This window comes from Natator depressus, chromosome 11 (genome assembly GCF_965152275.1).
Source record: "Natator depressus isolate rNatDep1 chromosome 11, rNatDep2.hap1, whole genome shotgun sequence".
Taxonomy (NCBI): Eukaryota; Metazoa; Chordata; order Testudines; family Cheloniidae; genus Natator; species Natator depressus.
In genome coordinates, this window is record NC_134244.1 from 1,511,940 (window position 1) to 1,531,727 (window position 19,788).

Here is a 19,788-nt window from a genome sequence, read left to right on the forward strand (position 1 = left end):
AGAGCCCTGGAGGGGGGACACTAAGGGGCAGGGCACCAGGGGGGCAGAGCAGGGGGTTGGTTGTTTTTCAGGTTTTGATTTGACGTCTTGTTGCTGAATCTTGTAAACTGTTTGTGGCTAGCTCTGGGCTCCGGCTCTGTGTTGTCTGGGGCGGGGGCAGGCCCAACTCTCCGGATTGGGTCGGGGGAGGCCAGGCAGGCCCCGCAGGGGGAGTTCAGCAGGGCACCCCAGCGCCGTTCTCCAGGTCCCTCAGCGAGAGCGACCCTGGGCAGCTCTCACAGGAGCAGCGTGGACGAAGCGACCTCCCACCCCACAATCGGCACCAGTAAGTGAGGGACAGTGCCCTCGGGGGAGCGGAGAATGGAACCCAGGAGTCCTGCCCACCCCCCACTTCTCAGCTGTCCAGGAGGCATGGCCGCATGTGCAGAACCCCGGCGTCCGGGGCCAGGTGCTGAGAGGGTTAAACAGCTCCACACAGGGGGGACAGGACTGGTTCTTTATTGAGGGAGCGGGTTATGGACAGCAGGTCCCTGCCTGCCCCCGCATGGCACGTGCCGGGGGCCCTGTCAGAGCCCGAGCGCTGCCCTCCCCCATCGCAGCTTTAGCCAGACCCCGCCCCTGGCCGTTCATCCCAGCTGGCCCTGGCGGTGCAGGAGGCTGCGGCTGGCTCTGGGCGGGCGTGGGGGGCTCAGTCCTGCCCAGCAGGGAGCAGGAACCAGGGAGGGGACCCGGCTTCAGGCGTCGTCCTGCTGTGGCGTGTGCGTGGCCTGGCACCAGAGCCTGGTGGGCAGGTTCTGGCAGCCCAGGAACTCCTGCCTGCGCTCGTCCTCCGTCCGCGGCGGGGCGCCCAGGCCAGGGTCACGTTGAGCAGCTGCAGCGTGGCCCCGGGAGAGGAGCCGGCTGCCCCCGGGCCTGCCTGGAGAGCAAGGGAGGCAGCGTCAAGGCCGAGGGGGGGCTCCTGGTGGGGTGCCCAAAGCCTGGGAGAACAGCGCTACCCCCCACCTACTCCCCCCCGGTCTCCCCTGTGCCAAGCCCCAGTGGAGGGGCACCCCCTGGGGTCGGTGCCCCCGACTTGCACCAGCCGTCCCCCCGCATGCTGGAGGTTGGTGCCCCCCCTGGCATGCCCAAGGGCCAGCTCCAAGGCGGGCCTGGGCCTGGAGGGTGTGACACGGGCATCTCCTGTGGGGCTCGGTTCCGCTTGCCCGGCGGTGGCCTCGCCCTCGGGATCCCCGCCCCGCCGACCCACCAGCCCGAGGCCCTGCAGCAGGCACTGGTCGGGCTGCGGCCGAGCCCAGAACTCGCTGAAGGCCGAGCCCCGGGCGACGTCGGAGCCCAGCTGGCCACTCACCAGCACCACGTTCCCGAGCCGCCCGGACGCCCGCAGCTTCCTGGCCAGCGGGCCCGGGTGGCTCCGGTCGAGGAAGAGGAAGACCCTGCGGGCGTTGCAGCCCTCCAGGTCCGCCAGGAGCTCGGCCACAGGGTAGCGCTCCCTGGGGTCGGCCTGCGGGGGGGCAGAGGGTGCCTGTCAGTGCCCTTCCCCCACCTGCCCGCAGCACGAAGGGGAGGGGGACGACGCTGCCCCCACACACACACGCACCCCAGCTGCTTGGAGACTCCAGGCAGGAGATCAAGGGAATTCCAGCAGCCCAGCACTTGAAAGGGGGGATTAGACGGGGGGGTCCCTCCCAGCCAGCGCCGACTAAAGCGCCAAGCCGGGGCCTTTGAAGTGCAGCAGATCAGAGGCGAGGGGGCAACGAGCTCACCGCCACCTGGAGATCCGGGGGGGCCCGGTTCTCTCAGCGCCGCCCTGGGGCCCTGGGAGAGGCACAGAGCCGAGGAGTCACCCCGCGTCCCCTGAGGCCCCCACTGCCCCAGGGGGGCGGGCGAGGGCACAGCGGAGTGACGGGACGCAGCAGTCGCTGCGGGGTCCGTACGGGGCTCGTGGCTCCCTCGGGCCCTCCCCTGCCCACACCCCCCGGCCCCGGGGGTCCCAGCTGGGGGGTGCCCGCGCGGTGCCCACTCACGCTGCCGTTCTCGTTGCTGGCCCACAGGAGCATGGCGCCGGGCGGGGCTGTTCAGCTAAAGCACCAGCGAGTCGGCGCAGAGCTGCCCGCAGCGCCAGGTGGCTACGGATCAGTCGCTTCTCCGCGGCCGGATACACGTCGCCCACCTCCGCGGCCCCTGGGGGCAGCGCCCGCCCCCAGCCCCCTCCCGCCCTGCCTGCCCATACCGCCCCAGCCCTGTCTCCACACCCTGGGGCCGGCCCTCGGGCCCATGTCCCCGCCGAGCCCCCTCCTTCGGCACCGAGCGCAACCCCCTGCAACCGGGTGCAGCTCTGCCCCGCACGCCCCACCTCTCCTCCCAGTCTAGGGCTGAGTGGGGGAGGGAGAAGGCCGGTGTCTGCTGCAGGAGCTGGTCAATCTGCAGAGCATAGGGCACCGGGGGGGGCTGTGCCAATCAGTGCCCTAAGCCTTGATTCACTTGGGCCCAGTCCACAGGGTCTCTGCCCCCACCGCCAGCCCCGCCCCGCCCCGGTGGCATCGCACTGAGACCCGGCGTCGGGGCCAGCGCTGGCACCCAAAGCCCCAGGTAGCCCCTGCTGGAGGGGTCAGGGTTGATCACAGGCTCTGCATGGCCTGGTACCCCCCCCCCCGGGGAGTCACTCAAGGCCCCAGGGCCGCGCCCTGACCTGGTGCCTGGCCGTCGCCCGCGAAGAAGGCCTCGATGTGCTCTTGCCGGAAGCAGGTTGCGGGCGTGGTGGGGGTAGGGGATCTGTTCCTGCCAGCCGCCTGCGGGGGGGGGGCGGCGGGCAGCGTTAGGGGCAGCACGGGGCTCGGCTGGCCGAAGCCAGGGGGCTGGGCAGGGAGGGGGCACCAAGGCCAGTGTCTCTCCAGCCCTAAGGGAGGGGCCAGAGCCTGGCAGCACCCGCCAGTGGGGGGTGGGTGGCACCGTGCCACGTTCAGGGGCTCTGACGGGGCACCCAGCTCACAGCAGCAGGATTCAGCCCCTCGGCGCCAGGGGAGGGCAAGGGCCCCCGGCCCGGCCCACCCCCATTCAGCCCCAGAAAAGACAGAGCCGGGGCAAGCCGCCCTCCAGCATGGCCAGGGGGATGAGCCCCACTCAGGGGGGGCTAATATAGGGCACTGGCCTGGAGACGCCCCACCCCTACCCCCTTCCAACAGGGCCCCCCGGGGCCCCCAGCAGGGAAATGCCCTTCACCCCCGGCCTATGGGGCCGGAGCCAGACTGACGGCCCAGAGGGGAAAGGCCCCATGGCCCAGTCCCTGCCCTGGGGCCAGATCAGAGCCAGCGCCCCCTCCAGGGGAAGGAGCGTGTCCCACTCCCCACCCGGGCCACCCCTGAGACGAGCACGGCGTGGTGGCAGGTCTGGTACCTGCGGCAGGACTCGTGGGAGGGCAGCTGCTGCCGGCGGCACCGGCGCGTGTTCTCGTCCAGCTCTCAGGGAGCGGCCGTGGGGCTGGGGCTGACGGGGAGCGGCCGGGGACACGGGCTGAACCCCTGCAGCCCTGCGGGGAAAAGCAACAGGTGATATGTGGCAGGACTGACAGCCAGAGGCGGGGCAGGGCCCACAGACGGATGGACAGAGGCATGGCCCACAGGCGGACAGACAGACAGAGGCGGGGCAGGGCCCACAGATGGACAGATAGAGGCAGGGCAGACAGCCAGACAGAGGCGGGGCAGACAGCCGTACAGACAGAGGCAGGGCAGGGCCCACAGACGGACAGACGGAGGCGGGGCAGGGCCCACAGACGGACAGACGGAGGCGGGGCAGACAGACGTAAAGACAGAGGCAGAGCAGGGCCCACAGATGGACAGACAGAGGCGGGGCAGGGTCCACAGACGGACAGACAGAGGCAGGGGAGGGTCCACAGACGGACAGATGGAGGCGGGGCAGACAGATGGACAGACGGAGGCGGGGCAGGGCCGACCGACAGACAGAGGCGGGGCAGGGTCCACAGACAGAGGCAGGGCAGGGTCCACAGATGGACAGACAGAGGTGGGGCCCACAGACAGACCTACAGATGGAGGCAGGGCAGGGTCCACAGATGGACATAGAGAGGTGGGGCAGACAGACAGACAGAGGCGGAGCAGGGTCCACAGACGGAGGCAGGGCAGGGTCCACAGATGGACAGACAGAGGCGGGGCAGGGCCCACAGACGGACAGACAGACAGAGGCGGGGCAGGGCATCCACAGGCTCATGGCTGAGTCAAATTGGGGCAGAGGGGCAATTGGGGCAGTGCGCCGGGGGGGCCCAGGGAACAGCCTCCTTCACTGGCAGAGCTGGGCCCGTCACCTGCGGGCAAAGCCCTGGGACAGTCACCGGGTTGGGGTGGTGCCTGGGTGGGCCCCATGCCCATGGCCGGGGCCCCGGCTGGGGGAGAGTGGGGCGCTGCATTCCCTGCGCAGGGGAGTCCCGCTGATCCCTGGTCGCCGGGTGCCAGAGCGGCCCCTGGCGGCCGCCCCCGGCTCCCCGCGCACCCACCGACGCCGTGCAGCCTCTGCGGGCGCCTGGGGTCCTGCGCTGCCACCACCAAGGGCAGGACGTGAATCTCGCAGAGCCCCGCCAGCGGCTCCTCTCGGCGGGCGCGCCTGGCCCCGGCGGCCTCCCCTGGCCCTGCCCGCCGCGCCCTCGCCGCTCGGTCCGGTTCTCGCCGCGGCTCCGCAGGGCCAGGGTCAGGCACTCGCAGCTGCCTGTGGGGCGAGCGCACGCTGTGGGGCCGGGCTGAGCGCACCAGGACGGGGGGCCGAGCTGAGGGGCACGCTGACCCACACAGCCGGAGCCCGGGGCCCATTGCGCCAGTCACCGCGCGGAGCAGAACGGGGCACCTCACCCCAGGGCTGGGGAGCCCCCCACTGAGCCCCCGCCCGCTCCCTGCGCACAGCGCCCCCTAGGGCCCCCCAGGGGCATTGGGGCCAGCCCTGACTGCGGGGGAGAGCCCCCCACTGAGCCCCCGCCCGCTCCCTCCGCACAGCGCCCCCTAGGGCCCCCCACGGGCATTGGGGCCAGCCCTGACTGCCAGGGGAGAGCCCCCCACTGAGCCCCCGCCCGCTCCCTCTGCACAGCGCCCCCTAGGACCCCCCAGGGGCATTCGGGCCAGCCCTGACTGCTAGGGGAGAGCCCCCCACTGAGCCCCCACCCGCTCCCTCCGCACAGCGCCCCCTAGGGCCCCCCACGGGCATTGGGGCCAGCCCTGACTGCCAGGGGAGAGCCCCCCACTGAGCCCCCGCCCGCTCCCTCCGCACAGCGCCCCCTAGGGCCCCCCACGGGCATTGGGGCCAGCCCTGACTGCCAGGGGAGAGCCCCCCACTGAGCCCCCGCCCGCTCCCTCTGCACAGCGCCCCCTAGGACCCCCCAGGGGCATTCGGGCCAGCCCTGACTGCTAGGGGAGAGCCCCCCACTGAGCCCCCACCCGCTCCCTCCGCACAGCGCCCCCTAGGGCCCCCCACGGGCATTGGGGCCAGCCCTGACTGCCAGGGGAGAGCCCCCCACTGAGCCCCCGCCCGCTCCCTGCGCACAGCGCCCCCTAGGGCCCCCCAGGGGCTTTGGGGCCAGCCCTGACTGCCAAGGGAGAGCGCCCCTTACTGAGCCCCCGTCCGCTCCCTCTGCACAGCGCCCCCTAGGGCCCCCCACGGGCATTGGGGCCAGCCCTGACTGCCGGGAAGAGCGCCCCCTACTGAGCCCCAGGGGAAGGCAGCGGCCGCAGGCTGCGCACTCCCAGTCCCTCGGTTACAGGCACCAGCCCCACCACTGGCCGGGCCCAGCTCCCAGGGCAGGACGCGGGGCCATTTCTCGCCTTGGCCCCAGCCCCTCTGCGGAGGCGGGACGTGTCCAAACGCGGGGGCGGGGGAGAGGCGCAGCCCCCGGGGGCCCGGCTGCCCCATGCCAGACAGGCGGGGCGGGGCAAGGGGGCTGCGCCGGCGGCTCTAGTGACCCTCCGCTCCCCGGGGCCGCCTGCCCGAGCCGGGGCGCGCCCGCGATCTGCCCCATCGCTCCGAGTCCGGGGCAGAGAAGAGGCCGCGGGGGCTGCCGGGACGGAGGGGCCCGGGCCGGGCACGGAGAGGGCCGGGCCGGGTTCGGACGGGGATGGGGAGCGGGGCACAGAGGTGGGGAGCGGGGTCAGACGCGGTCGGGCTCGGGGCGGGGAGCCGGCCTCGGTGGGGCGGACGCGGGGCCCGTCCGGGCTCTGAGCGGGGCGGGGAGCCGGGCTCGGGGGCACGAAGGGGGCCGGTGACCGGGGGGCGGAGGCGGGGCCCATCCGGGCTCGGAGCGGGGCGGGGAGTCGGGCTCGGGGGCACGAAGGGGGCCGGTGACCGGGGGGCAGACGCGGGGTCCGTGCGGGCTCGGAGCGGGGCGGGGAGCCGGGCTCGGGGGCACGAAGGGGGCCGGTGACCGGGGGGCAGACGCGGGGTCCGTGCGGGCTCGGAGCGGGGCGGGGAGCCGGGCTCGGGGGCACGAAGGGGGCCGGTGACCGGGGCGGACGCGGGGCCCGTGCGGGCTTGGGGCGGGGCGGGGAGCCGGGCTCGGGGGCAGGAAGGGGGCCGGTGACCGGGGGCGGACGCGGGCCCGTCCGGGCGCTCACCCAGGTAGACGCGGTCCGGGCCCCGGCAGCGCCGCGGGCTGACGCCGAAGTCCAGGCGGAAGAGCCGCGGCGGGTGGCCGAAGCTGGCCCCGGGGCTGGGGTCCAGCAGCAGCGCGTCGTGCGCGGGGGGCGCTCCGGGGCCGCTGCGGGTGGCGCCGCCCGCCGCGCCCGAGCCGTCGGGGAGCAGCGCCCGCACCTTGGGGCCGGGCCGGGCGGGCTCCGACACGTAGAGCGCGGGACACTCGGGCCCGGGGCCGCCCCGCGGGGCCCACGGAGCCGCCAGCACGCGCCGCAGGGCGGCCGCCCCCCGGAGCCGGGGCTGGGCGAAGCGGCCCGAGCCGCCCAGGGGCTGCGGCAGGGCGGCCAGGAGCAGCAGCGGGGCCATGCGGGGGACCGGTGCCCGGGGCGCTGCCGTGCGGGGCCGCCTCCCGCTCTCCGGGGCTCCGCTCCCCCTGGAGCTGCCCTGCCCCGGCTCCTCAGCGCCCTGCCGGGGCGGTCTCCCCGGCTCTGCCCTCCCGGGTCCCGGCCGGTCCTGGAGACGGGAGCCCCGGCTGGAGGGACCGTGGGCTGAGGCGCGGCCCGGGAGCCCCGCTGCTTACCCCGACCCTGCCAGCGCCGGACCGGCTGGAGGCGAGGGGGGAGCGGGCGGAGTCAGGGCCCCCCTGGGCGCCGGGGAGGAGTCGAGTGGATGCAGCCTCGGTCCCTGCTCGGGTCAGGAGCGGGATGCTGATGACCCGCCCCGGGAGCGAGTCACCAGTGACCCAGGGCTGGGGTAGGAGGGGGCTGGCCACCGGGTGGGGGGAAAGAGCCCAGAACTGCGGCTGGTGCGCGGGGGGGCCTCAACCCAGAGCTGGGGTAGGAGGGGGTTGCGGGTGCGGGGCCTGGTGGGGGGAGGGGGAAGAGCCCAGGGCTGGGGCGGCAGGGGGTGCGGGTGGGTGAGAGGGGCACTGGTCGGGGGGGCGGAGAGCCCAGGGGTGTGGGGGGGGGCAGCCTTGGCAGTGGCTTCCCCCCTGCTGGACACCAACCAGCCAGGTAGCGGGTGCCCGGCAGCCACTGGCAGGAAGGGTGGGAGGTGTTGGGGAGCCCCGGGCAGGGGCTGCAGGAGGTGGCAGCCCCAGGCTCTGGAGGGGCAGGATCCGTCATTGCAGCGACTCAGTCTGGCTGCTGGGGCTCTCTGCCCTCCAGCGCTGGGTGCCGGGGCAGCCGGCTGTACGTGGCCTGCCAGTGCTGGCTGGGGACCCCAGGGGCAGTTCAACACCAGCCTATCGCTTGCCAATGGGGCAGGAGCAGCCACCTGGGGGTGACTGGAACAGGCGAGGCCTGGAGGGGCCGGCCGCCCACGGAGGGGCCCCCTGTGGCTGCCCATCCTCACAGCCTCGGCCTCAGACCTGATTCTGGCTTTGTCAGCTTTAGCTACACAAGGCTTCTGGCCTCCCATGGGGACAGCTCCGTGCTCCCTGCCCGTTGTGGGGCTCTAGCCAGCACCTCAGGGCCTGGCAGTCCAGAGCCCTGGCCCTGCTTTCCTCAGAAGCGCCCGTGTGAGCACCCAGGCAGGGACTCTTCCTCTGGGGCTGGAGCTTGGTGGGGCCAAGCCCTGACTCGTACCATGCAGGCCCGGGGCAGGGAACAAGGCCGCAGCGCGGAGCTGGTGCTCTTAGCCCCAGCCCGGGCGGAGATTCACTGGCACTGACTGCCAGTCAGTAGCTGCGCTCAGGAGAAAGAGGGCAGAGGCCCTGCCCCAGGGTCAGTGACCCTGCTCCTGGAGAGGGCCTGCCAGGCTGCCCATGACAGCAGATGCCCCCAGCCCTGCACAGGGAGGGCTGCCCTGCATGGGGGGCAGGGAGGCCTGCGCTTGCCCCTGCAGCCCTAATGGGAACAAGCTGCTCAGGGGGCTGCCAGTGTCCCCTCCCCACAGGGCCGGAAACGCTCCCTGGGACATTTCCCGAGCACCAGCCGCTGGAGCCTACCCAGCCCAGCTTCCGCAGGCCGAGGCCCAGGGAGATAAAGCAACTCTCCTTGTGGGAGCGGCCCTCCAGATAGCACCCCCAGGCCAGGGGCTGCTCAGGGGCAGGGGCATCAGGCTACAGCCTAGGCCAGGAGCAGCACCCCCTACTGAGCAGGGAAGGTACCAGGCCATGTGGGCCAGAGAGGGCTGATCTGGGCCCAGCCCAGCCCCCTCCCTTGCTCGAATGGGCCAGGACGCAGCCTCTGCTCCTTGGCATCGCCCACAGACACCTGGCGTCAGACCCCAGCTCCCAGCCAACACCACAGCCCAGCCCAGAGCTGGGGTGGCAGGAGGGGGACAGTGCCCCAGTGCTGGGCCCACAGCTGCTCTGGCAGCCAGCCTGCAGGGAGCTGGGGCCTCAGGCCAGCTCCTACCACCCCCATGGCTCCTACTGAGTGCTGTCGGCCCAGGCAGGAGGCCAGGCGCTGCTTGTATGGTACCTGTGCCGGGACCAGAGGATTCAGGCTCTTGGACTGTGGGCGCAGCCCAGGGCAGGGTCCCTCCCCCCCAGAAAGAGACCACGGACACCCTGCTTTTGGGTAGGACTTTATTTCCCTCCAGGCAGCACTTGGCCGCCAGACAGCTCCAGCCCTGCGGAGAGCAACCTTTCGCCACCCCTGCTCCTGAGTGCCGCAGCCAGCCCAGCCACAAGCTCAGGGCGCAGGACGAGGCGCCCGGCCACAGCTGTCACCCAGTACAGCACATGCGGCCATCGCTGCAGCAAGGCCTGGCGGCGCCGAGCCCTGTGCACGCAGAGCTGGAGGGGAGCAGCTTCCGGCGTGTCCAAGCGTCTGCACTGAGCACCTCAGGCAGCATCGCCCGGCAAAAGGCCCGAGCTGAGGAGAGCCCCCCCCACTCAGCAGCCTGCTGGCAGGGCCCTGGCCTCATGCCAGGCCGGCCCCGAGCCCTGCAGTCAGCAGGACTAGAAGGGGCTGCTCTGGGGAAGACTCCAGAGGCCTGGTCCCTATCACCGGGGGCCTGGTCCCTATCACCAGGGGAGATGCTCCGCTTTGAGGTCAGGTGATGTCCCAGGGCAAGGGCTGGGTTGGGGGTGGGGGTGGCTCTTAGCAGTGGCATTAGGGCAGTCCGTGATCACAGCCCAGAGAGGCTGTGTTCCCATGGGAAACAGGGCAGCTGCTTTTCCCAGCTTCCTCCCCCACATCCTGCACCCGAGGAGTTAAGGAGAGGGGCTGAGAAAGGCTGGCCTGGCCCCACAGCTGGGCCCTGCCTGTAGGACAGCAGGGAGTCACACACAGGGGATGTCAACGCAGGGAAGGTGCCAGGTCTTGCAGGGCAGGGGACTCTGCTACACAGAGTGGCCAGCACAGTGAGTGCAGCTGCAGGGCCCCTGTGGGGCCGACAGGGACAGAGCTGAGTCCCCACTGAGGGGGAAATTAGTGTTACCCAGCTATGACCATCCCTCCTCCTGGGCACCTGGGGAGGGGGAAGAGGTGGGGGTCAGTTCTGGCCCAGGCAGCCTCTGGCGGGAAGTGAGAAGAGTGCAGAGCAGCCATGCCCTTAAAACATCCAGCAGCCCCTCCCACGCGGTGCAGGGCAGCGCTGAGCTGGGGGCTGCTCTGGCCCCTTTGTAATGTGTGGGGCAGGGGACTGGACATGACCCAGCCTGGGTCAGAGCGCAGGTATTGGGGTCGAGACACCCGGGGGGTAACGCTCCACCTCCAGGCCAGAGGTCCCCCCACTTCAGCCCACTCTTGACACTGTGGCAGGTGTGTGAGGGACTGAGGCACAACACCCATGGCAGCTGCTACTCCTCCTCGCCAGCTAAGGCCGGCCTGCTGGCAGCTGCAGGGCGCCCCTCACACCCGCGGCCGGCTCTGGTGTGAGGGAACCGGGTGTGGCCTGAGGCAGCCCCGTGCAGTGACGGTGGTAGCTCGCTGTTCAGCTACGGTCTATTCTACAGGGAGCAGGCACGGCCAGCTTTTGGTTGATTGTTTCTAGCTGTGGAAGAGGCAGGAGAAGCCCCTGGCGGCCCTCTGCAGGTGGCGCTCGGGCAGGGCCTGGCAGAGCTGGGCAATGGTACCCAGTGCTGCGGGCAGGCCCTAGGCATAGTGGTGCTCCCAGCCTAGAACATGCTGCAGTCTGATGGCCTCGAACTCCGGCTCTGGGCCTGCAACGTGAACACACTGGATGTGACATAGCACGAGTGAGCAAGTGCCCCATGCCCGGCACACGCAGGGCCCAGCAGCACTCCGGGGGCCTCCAGGGCAGGGATGGGGCTGCTGCAATAAACACAGGCCTCGCCCCAGCAGGGCTGAGCCCTCCCCTTTGCTGCCCCTTGGAGCCTGCAGGGGCTCGGCTCCCCTAGCCAGGTCAGGCTGCCCCCCGGGGACAGTCCGGCCTTGGCTCACTTCAGCCGGGAAGCGGGGGTGCAGAGCTCCAGCCCCCAGTGCCAAGGAGCGGGGAAGAACCTGCTGAGAGCTGAGCTACCCGGCCTGGCGTTGCTGGGCCTCAGCACGGAGCCTCTAGCTCAGCTCAGCTCACCTGCGCCTGCTGCCGCCGCTGGTACTCCTCCTCGCTCGCGGCTAGCGCCCGCGCCAGGGCCAGGTCCTCCTCCTCCTGTGCGCTGCTGGAGACAGCCATTTGTTCAGGGGCAGGAGACCACACCCTGCGCCGCCCCGCAGCCCCAGGGACAGCTCAAGCAGCTGGCTAACGAGCCCAGAGAGGCTGGGGGAGCCTTTGGGACAATCCCCGTGCAAACACAGCACAGGGGACTTCGGGAGCCAGGCTGCAGGTGTCCCAGCTGGGACGGAGCCAGGCCGAGGCCTGTCCCAGAGGCAGCCCCCGCATACAGAACCCCTGGAACCAGACCCGAGAACGGGGCTCAAAAGGGCACCACCTACTGGACTGCACCGCTCCTCGCAGCAGTCCGGGTTTTCTCAGGTCCTGGCCCATTCTATTCCTGCCTATTAGTTGTCAAGATGTGAAGAGATCACAGCCCAGGACAGTTAATGCACCTGGCCCCTCCCTAGCCTCTGTCCCCTTCCGGGGAGTTCGCCCCCACAATGGTGTCCTATGCAGGCTCTGTGTGGTGCAGTTCTCAGGTGACCATCAGCGTGTCACCTGCCCCACCCAGCAAGCACCCTCTTGCAGGGCCAGCACGCCCAGCTGTGACACAGCCCGGCCCAGGTGCTGCGCCAGCCCCAGACCGTACCTGAGCGCCCGTGCCGAGCCGGGCGCCGATTCTGCCAGGGACATCTCCAGGGCTCGCTGCAGTGCTTCGTCTTCACTCTGAAAGGAGAGTGGGGTGTGCCCATGGCACTGCCCGGCTTAGCCACACCCTGGAGACAGGGCGGGACCAAGCCCCAGAGGACAGTCCTACCCTCACCCTCAGTCATGGGGGTGTGTGTATCTGGCCCACCTCCTACCTTAGGCCCAGCTGTAGGCCTGGGAGTTGGACACGGTCAGAGGGAAGGCATCTGGCTTCAGAGCCCCCGCCCCATTCTCCCCCTGCGGGGAACAGGCTCACCAAGCAGCTCCTCGCACCCCTCCGGCCTGACCTCAGTGGCAAGGGGCTGGTGCTTTCACACGCTCCCCGTTCAGACAACAGAGCGAGGGAGACAATGGCGGGTGGGGAGAGCTGCCTTGGCCGGGCCGGGCCCCCTAAGAGCCTCCAGCAGAGCCCAGGCCTGCCCTGGCTCTCACATGCAGGCAGCAGGGCGAGCTCCATCATAGCGCCACTGAGCACACGGGGGCCCCATAGCCAAGCGCCGCACAGGAGTCCTGGGGAGCGCTGGGCCTGGTCCTGTCATCTTGGAGGTGGGCGACAGAGCCGGCCCAGAACAGGGCTCCTGTGCCTGACACACGAGTGGGAACTGGCAGCCTGGTGCTCAGCCGGGGACCTCACACACGGGGTGATGAGGCTGCACAGCCTGGGAGCTCGGGCACCCAGTTCTCCGTGCCATGGCACCCACTGGGGGAGGTTCGCGCCGGGCCACTCACCAGTCCATTCTGCAGCGCAACGGCCGGGGGCGAGGTGCTGCTGGGCGGCAGTCTCACCATCACGCCGCCTCTGGGCGCAAGAGGAGGAGCAGGGTTAGTGCTAACACACGGAGCAGCATGGGGGCCAGTGCCCAGGTGGGGACCCCCCCAACTAATGGGTAGCTCTGTACCACTCCCAGCAGGCCAAGGAGATGTGCCAGTCCTGGGAGTGGGGGATTTCCACACACCAGCTCTCTGGAGGGGCTGCCGGGTCTAACCACCGCAGCCAGGCCCTGGGGGCGAGAGGAGGGGTGGGCATCACCGTACCTGCTTGGGGCTGGAGCAGGGGGGCCGGCTGCCGGCCGGGTGGCTGGTCTGGAAGCTCCTCTGCTCGATGTCCCGGCTGCCACAGAGGAGGATGCTTGGGCTCTCGCAACCGCAGCGTGTCTGCAACAGACAACGTCCATCAGTAACAGCTTCCCCCTGCTGCGGGGGGGCTCAGCATGGGAGGGGGTTTGGAGCCCTCTGTCTCCCCACCCCTCCCTCAGGTACTTAGCCCCAGCCGTAGGCCCTACATCCTTCCTGCTTTCCTGTGTGCTCATCTCCCGCATGGGGCCTCACCCCCCATGCTCTCTGGGCAGTCACTCAATGGTGCCCCAGGCCAGTCAGGCCCCCCAAGCAAACCTGCTAGGAACAGAAGCTGGAGAGAACAGCAGGCGCATCGAACGTGCTTGCGGCATGCACCGCAGCCCAGCATCAAGGGCAGGGACACTTACTCCTGCGCACCTTGCGGCTGCAGCTCTGCAAGGAGATCTCCTGGCATCAGAACGCAGAGCACAGGGCAGGGCTGGGGCACCCAGTGTAGACCCAGCCGGCGCGGGGGGGGTGGGCTGGGGCAGATCCAGCCGGCGCAGGGCAGAGCTGGGGTGCCTGGGGCAGACCCAGCCGGCGTGGGGCAGGGGGGAGCTCAGACACGAGGCAGGGAGAGCGCAGCTTATGCAGTTCTCCCGTCGTCATCACTGTGGTGAGCGTGGCTCTGCCCTGGTGAAGCACTTCTCCCGCCCCCGTTACCCGGCTCTGGAAAGGGGGCGCCCCACTCCATTGCAGTCGTGATCCAGGGGGTGCCGGTGCTTGAGGCAGAAGTTCCCGTGGCACTGGTCACAGATCACCTTCATCATCTCCCTCTGCTTGCAGCCAGGCTTCAGACACTTATTGGTGAAAATCTAACCAGAGACAAGGCACCCGGTGACCAGCTGTGAGCTCGCGGCACACAGGGCCCTGCAGCCGTCCCCGACCGGTATGGAGCAGCCCGGCAGCAGCGTCCGGGCCGTCTCTCACCTCCGACCCCGCTGTGGGTTCGCTAAGTGGACGGAGCCCTGGCAATGTACGTTCCAGGAGCTCCAACGCCAGCAGCAAGGCCGGGTCAGACCCCAGGTCTCCGCGTCCCAGCTCCAGCCCCCCAGCCACGCTGCTCTCTGGGGAATTCAATTCTAGCGCCAGCGAGTGGCTGGCACAGACCAAGTGCTGCAGCGTGAAGGGGCTTTGCCAGCTTGTAGGTTCACAGAGGTAAGGCCGGAAGGGCTCACTCTGCCCCCCTCATCGGGCTGGTGTGGCACAGGCCAGAGCGCCGCACACAGGCACTCCTGCGGCGAGGACCTGTCCTCTCCTATTCCGTAAGGGGCACTACGGAGCCCAGCAGCTTGTGGCTGAACTGGGGTGGGTCCAGGGTCCTGTCACGGCCTCCAAGGGACGGTGGGTAGGGAAGCGGCTCCCGTGACAAATCGCCCTCCTGGGGGGGAGGGGAGTGGCTGCATCACAACAAGATCCATTTTTCTAACTTTAGCTTCCATTAGATCTTGTGACGCCTCCCTCATGGCTCCGACAGGGCCCTCAGTTCCTGTCAGGGCAGCAGCCCACCACCCCCGCTGTTCCAGGCCTGGGCTTCCTGCACCCAGCTCTCCTGCTGCCCCCCAATCCCTACCCACAGCCCCCCGCCCCCGCTGTTCCAGGCCTGGGCTTCCTGCACCCAGCTCTCCTGCTGCCCCTCAATCCCTACCCACAGCCCCCCCAACTATTCCAGGCCTGGACACTGCCTGCCCCAGGGCCCCTGCACCCCTCCATACTGATTTACAGCCCCCAGCATTTCCACCCAGACCATGCTGAACCATGCCGCTCATGAGATTTAGCCCAAGGCCCACTGGGGAATCAGCTGAGAGCAGCAGACTTGGCTCAACAGGCCCAGCCAGCATTAGGCGAGTGCCGACTAGAGACCCCCCTCCACGCCCTGGACGCACAGGCCCATAGGGCCAGGCAGCAGCGAGGTCACAGCTTCCTACCTTGCGCTTGCGCTGGGCGGGGTCGGATTTGCAGTCTCGGTCGATGTGCTCCCCCACCACCGCATCAGGCATCTCCCCCTTTTTGACAGGGATGGGGATGTTGCAGAGAGGGCACACGGGGACCTGCACGTCCTGCAACACACCAGAGCCCAGGCTGAACACACTCCCCAGCCCACCCCAGGACAGTCTGTGCTGTTCCGTTCCCCCCAGGGGCAGGAGCTGCCTTGCAGATGATGGTTCTCTCCTGTGGTATTTTCTAACCCTCCAGATTATTTCTGCCTTTGCTAAGCAAGCAGGCCCAGGGTACCCCTGGGAATGCTGGCAGCTTGTTAATCCGTGAAGGGAACAGGGAACAAACAGGTGTTAAAGTGCCAAGGACAGTTCTGACCATCCATCCCGAGCCCCTGCATAACACAGGCCACAGAGTCTCACCCAGCCACTTGAGCGGAGATAGGACAGAGCCTGCAAAGCAGCTGCCAGGCTTGGGTTAAAGACCCCAAGTGACAGAGCCGCTACCCCATCCCTTGTGAAACGCAACTCGGGCCTGGGCTGCACGGAGAAGTGACACTAAACGCTCAGGGGTGTAAAAACACACAGCCAAGTCGCCTGAGGGAGCTCCAGCTAGGTCAAGGAAAGATCGCTGCTTGGGGGGGGGGGAAATGGAAAAACCCCTTCTGCTGCTGGACACTGCATCTACTCTATAGGGGCACACAGCTTTACACCCCCCTGCCCCCAGCCTAACACCTGTGCCTCCCCGGAGCCCAACAGCTCATTGCCAGTCCCTTTGCTCAGAGTCTGACCCCGCGGGCAGCGCTCTGATCCAAGCCGGTGGGAATTAGTTCAGCAGAGACGACGTTAGATACTTTCCTTAGTCCACATGCATTAGCCCTGCTGTGATCCCTCCATCCCCTAGCGTTGGGGTTCTAGAAACCATTCAGCTGGCCTGGCAGATGTCGCCACCTCGTGTTCTCTGCTCTCTGCCCCTCTTCCGGGCTTGGCTGCTGGAGGATCACAACACGGATTCCAGGGAACGCCCAGCGCCCTTCTGTCACCGTCCGAGCTCACCTCGCTCTCAGACTAGCCAGGCACAGCTACACACCAGGCAGTTCCCCTGGCTCCACCTGCCCCTTGTCCCAGGCTTCACTTGCACATGTGGGGCCTGATCCTGAGGTTTTGCCAGGAGCTGCTCAGCAGGTCTCAGAATGAGGCTGCCAGGTAGTCCCAACTCTGCATGGAGCCAGGCCCCAGCCACCCCTCCCCACTTACCTTCTTGTAGGCAGAGGTGCACTGGTGCTGGGTGTAGGTGATGTGGTCGGTGCAGAATATCTGTTCGCACGCGTCGCACTTCAGAGGGAGAAAGTCTGGCAAGACAGGAGAGACAGCAGGCAGGTCAGGGGCTACAGAGTCAGCGCTTCCCACTGCACAGCCCAGGGGCCAGCCAGCTCCGAGGAAGACTGAGCCATTCCATATGTAGCTAGAGCTCCCGGAGACTACAGCTCCCAGCATGCACTGCTCCAGTTTAAAAACAAACCCCACATTTATGGCCTGCAGGAAATGTTTGTAGCGTCTCAAAGTTGTTTAAATGATCCAGAATATTTCCTAGCAAGCCGAAGGCACAGCTTCTTCATGCTCCTTCAGGGATGTCAAGGACTCGACCCCGAAACAGTCACCGCGGTAGGAGAGACAGCAAGAGACAGTTTTAATGTCAAAGCTACACGCTCTTGACAACGAGGGTTTGTACCCTCAGCGCCCGCCTGCCCTTCCCTCTCCCAGTGAGGAGACTGATGATGCCAGTCACTGGAATACGAAGGGGGCACAGACTGACCAGAAGCAGCAATGGGATCTGCAGGTCTCCGCGGCAGGAGGCAAGCCACTAAGAAATCAATACACAGCACTCAGGAGCAGCCTCAATGGCGCGTGAGCAGTACGAGCGAGATAAGAGAGCAAAGCCGAGCCAGCTCCCACAGCACGAGCGACCCCACAAAGGAGCCACCCCACCCCAAAGCGAGCTCTGTGACACAGCCAGGTGCCATGGGAACAAGCCCTGGACTGGCCAGTTAGCACCTGTTGACAGCCATTTCACGTTCTCCTTGGCAGGGAGACCCCAGACACTAAGGTGGCATTTCTGCTCCTCACATGCACTTCACAAGCTGGGTGGCTGAAGTGCCCTAGCACGTGACGATGCTCAGCACTTACAGTGCTTTCCGACCATCAGCTAACAAGCCCCAGAGGGACCGGGGCACCGTGCCCAGGAGTCAGACTGATCATTTGTCTGGTCCCCAACATCCCCCAACGGTCTGAACACTTGGGGGACAGCCCACAAGAGACACACATGGGTAACAAACAAGGGCTGTGGCCAGTTCGTTAGCACCAGACCACCCCTCTGAGAAAGGCACTTGTTTACCTGCTTTGGGGTGGGCATGCCAACATCGCCAGCTCCCTAGGCCCTTGGCACGAAGGGCTCCAATCACCCCCTGCTCCCCGAGGGGGTTGCAGACAGATTGAACCGCATGGGTTGCTGCCCCTTGCTCCCATCCCAGAACGCACCGCGCCCCCTCATTGTAACAAAGCACGGGGCCCACAGCCTCTGTCAGGAGGTTTTAAGCATGAAGGCAACCAAGTAAGCAAAGAAACGGGATTTAGAAAGTCACGGATACTGCGCCACCAACCACACACGTGACCCCAACACCCCTGCACAGAGTGCACCTCCGCTGCAGCTCCCTGCCCCCCCTGCTGTATCCCACTAGACCCCGCCTCCCTCCCAGAGCCTGGGAGAGAACCCAGGAGTCCTAGCTCCCAGCCCCCCTGCTGTATCCCACTAGACCCTGCCCGCCTCCCAGAGCAGGGGAGAGAACCCAGGAGTCCTAGCCCCCGGCTGCGATGCTGCAGGGCACCGGGCTGTGGCAGGGCAATAAACAGCCACAACCCCACTTGACCAAGCCAGCGCGGCCCCACCGGGGGCAGAGGCGGCCAAGGGGGGGCAGGTGGCCCCAGGCTCTGCCCCCGCAGCCAGGTCGGGGCTCACCCAGGCGCTTGCAGGTCGGCTCGGAGCAGTGCGCGCCCAGGTCCGGGAACTCCATGGCGGCGGGTCCGGCGCCGGGTCCCCTGCGGCAGCGAGAGAGAGTAAGAGGGGCAGGAGAGCACCCACTGGGGGGGGAGGCAGGCTCGGGGGGGGACGGGGACACCCAGGTGGGGGCAGGGGACCCAGTTATGGGGGGGATGGGGGCACCCACCAGGGGGGCAGGCTCGGGGGGGGTAGGCTGGGGGGAGGGCCAGTTATGGGGGGGCAGGCTCGGGGGGGCCCAGTTATGGGGGGAGGGGGTACCCACCGGGGGGGTCCAGTTATTGGGGGGGCACCCACCGGGGGGGGCAGGCTCGGGGGGGGGCCCAGTTATGGGGGGAGGGGGCACCCACCGGGGGCCCAGCTATGGGGGGCAGGCTCGGGGGGGGGCCAGTTATGGGGGGGAGGAGGCACCCACCGGGGGGGGGCAAGCTCGGGGGGGGGCCAGTTATGGGGGGAGGAGGCACCCACCGGGGGGGCAGGCTCGGGGGGGGGCCAGTTATGGGGGGAGGGGGCAGCCACCGGGGGGGCAAGCTCGGGGGGGGGCCAGTTATGGGGGGAGGGGGCACCCACCGGGGGGGAAGCTCGGGGGGGGCCAGTTATGGGGGGAGGGGGCACCCACCGGGGGGTCCAGTTATTGGGGGGGGCAGGCTCGGGGGGGACCCCGCCCGGCGGCCGATGTGGGACCCTCCCCGCCTGAGCCCGGCCTCGCTCCTACTTCCGCTGGGCGGACGCGATGACGTCAGCGTTACGCCGCAGCGCGTCCGCTCCCGGCTCCGCCCCGCGCTGGGGCTGCTCCGGCGCTGAGCGAGTGGGCGGGGCGAGGGGCAGCGGGGGCTCCCTCGCGCCGATCCAGGTCCTAGCGCCCGCCGTATCTCCCCCACCGGTTGCCCGGCCCGGCCGCTGGGGGAGCGGGAGGGGTCGTGACCCCTTGGCGCAGTGACCAAAGCCGGGGGCTGGGGGGGCAGCCTGCGCCCCAGCCCGGGAACGTCGCCCAGCCCGGGGCGAATAAGGCCCAGGGCAGGGCTCCCCCAGCCTGGGGCTAATAACCCCCAGAACTCCATGCCGGGGGATGCTGCGAAGGCCAGAACTATGACGGGTTTCACTAAATTCACGGAGAATAGGTCCAGCAATGGCTATTAGCCAGGAGGGGCAGGGACCCAACCCCCTGCTCTCGGTGTCCCTAAGCCTCTGACTGCCAGAAGCTGGGACTGGCTGACAAGGGATGGGTCACTTGATACATGCCCTCTGTGTTCCCTCCAAAACATCCGACACCGGCCACTGTCAGAGACAGGACACGGGGCTAGATGGACCATTGCTCTGACCCAGCATTGCTGTTCTTACGCACACCTGACAGTAAATTAATCTAAACCACATTTCCCTTGTTTGCTTCTAAGAACGTGGGACTGTGTCAAGACTTACCGACATCAAGACATGATGTCCACTGCTTCCCCCCCTCCCCTAAGCCAGTACCCCCCCAAAGAAGGAAATCAAAGTAGTGTGGCATGATTTGTTCTAGACAAAGCCATGCTGGCTATTCCTTCTAAAGCGGTTAGCCTCAAGGTGCGTACAAGTTGACTGTTTCATCATTTGTTCCAGTCTCTCTCCAGGTATTAGGGTGACTGGTCTGTAACTCCCAGGTCCTCTTTGTTCCCCTTTTTGAAGATAGGGGCTATATCTGCCCTTCTCCAGCCCTGAAGATAGTTGTTCTTGCCCCAGCAGGCCACTGTCAGAGCCAGTAGAAGCCAGGGCACCTGGGTCCCAGCCCCCCCGCCCCACAAGCTGTAAGTTAACTAGCAGGAGGCTTGTACCCGCCAGGCTCCCTTAGCTGCAAGGGGAGAGGGC

At 68.2% G+C, this 19,788-nt stretch overlaps 1 protein-coding gene across 5 annotated transcripts; it reads right to left on the minus strand.

The window, feature by feature from the left end:
• Positions 1 to 9,147: 9,147 nt before the first annotated feature.
• ZFAND2B (zinc finger AN1-type containing 2B) lies at positions 9,148 to 18,619 on the minus strand. 5 transcript variants are annotated; one of them, XM_074966991.1, is made up of 10 exons: positions 18,566 to 18,619; positions 17,908 to 17,987; positions 16,149 to 16,243; positions 14,883 to 15,014; positions 13,618 to 13,769; positions 12,874 to 12,993; positions 12,568 to 12,637; positions 11,780 to 11,856; positions 11,110 to 11,191; positions 9,148 to 10,735 (listed from the first exon to the last, which is right to left on the minus strand). In XM_074966991.1, the coding sequence occupies exons 2-10, from the start codon at positions 17,960 to 17,962 to the stop codon at positions 10,691 to 10,693; spliced, it is 828 nt and encodes a 275-aa protein (XP_074823092.1). In that variant the 5' UTR covers positions 17,963 to 17,987; positions 18,566 to 18,619; the 3' UTR covers positions 9,148 to 10,690. The 5 variants fall into 5 exon arrangements, with proteins under 5 accessions (XP_074823092.1, XP_074823090.1, XP_074823091.1 ...); XM_074966989.1 differs by having other exon boundaries at positions 11,110 to 11,194; XM_074966990.1 differs by lacking the exon at positions 18,566 to 18,619 and adding an exon at positions 18,214 to 18,230 and having other exon boundaries at positions 11,110 to 11,194; positions 17,908 to 17,988.
• Positions 18,620 to 19,788: the final 1,169 nt, after the last annotated feature.

What these genes read in the sequence shown, in the direction of transcription:
- ZFAND2B (XM_074966987.1), bottom strand. Translation starts at nt 16,388, where the DNA reads ATGCTGGGAGCTGTAGTCTCCGGGAGCTCTAGCTACATATGGAATGGC. An exon ending in CCTGCTCCAGCCCCAAGCAG is followed by an intron (nt 12,638 to 12,873) that starts GTACGGTGATGC and finishes TCTTGCGCCCAG; the next exon opens with AGGCGGCGTGATGGTGAGAC. An exon ending in TTGCGCTGCAGAATGGACTG is followed by an intron (nt 11,857 to 12,567) that starts GTGAGTGGCCCG and finishes CTCTCCTTTCAG; the next exon opens with AGTGAAGACGAAGCACTGCA.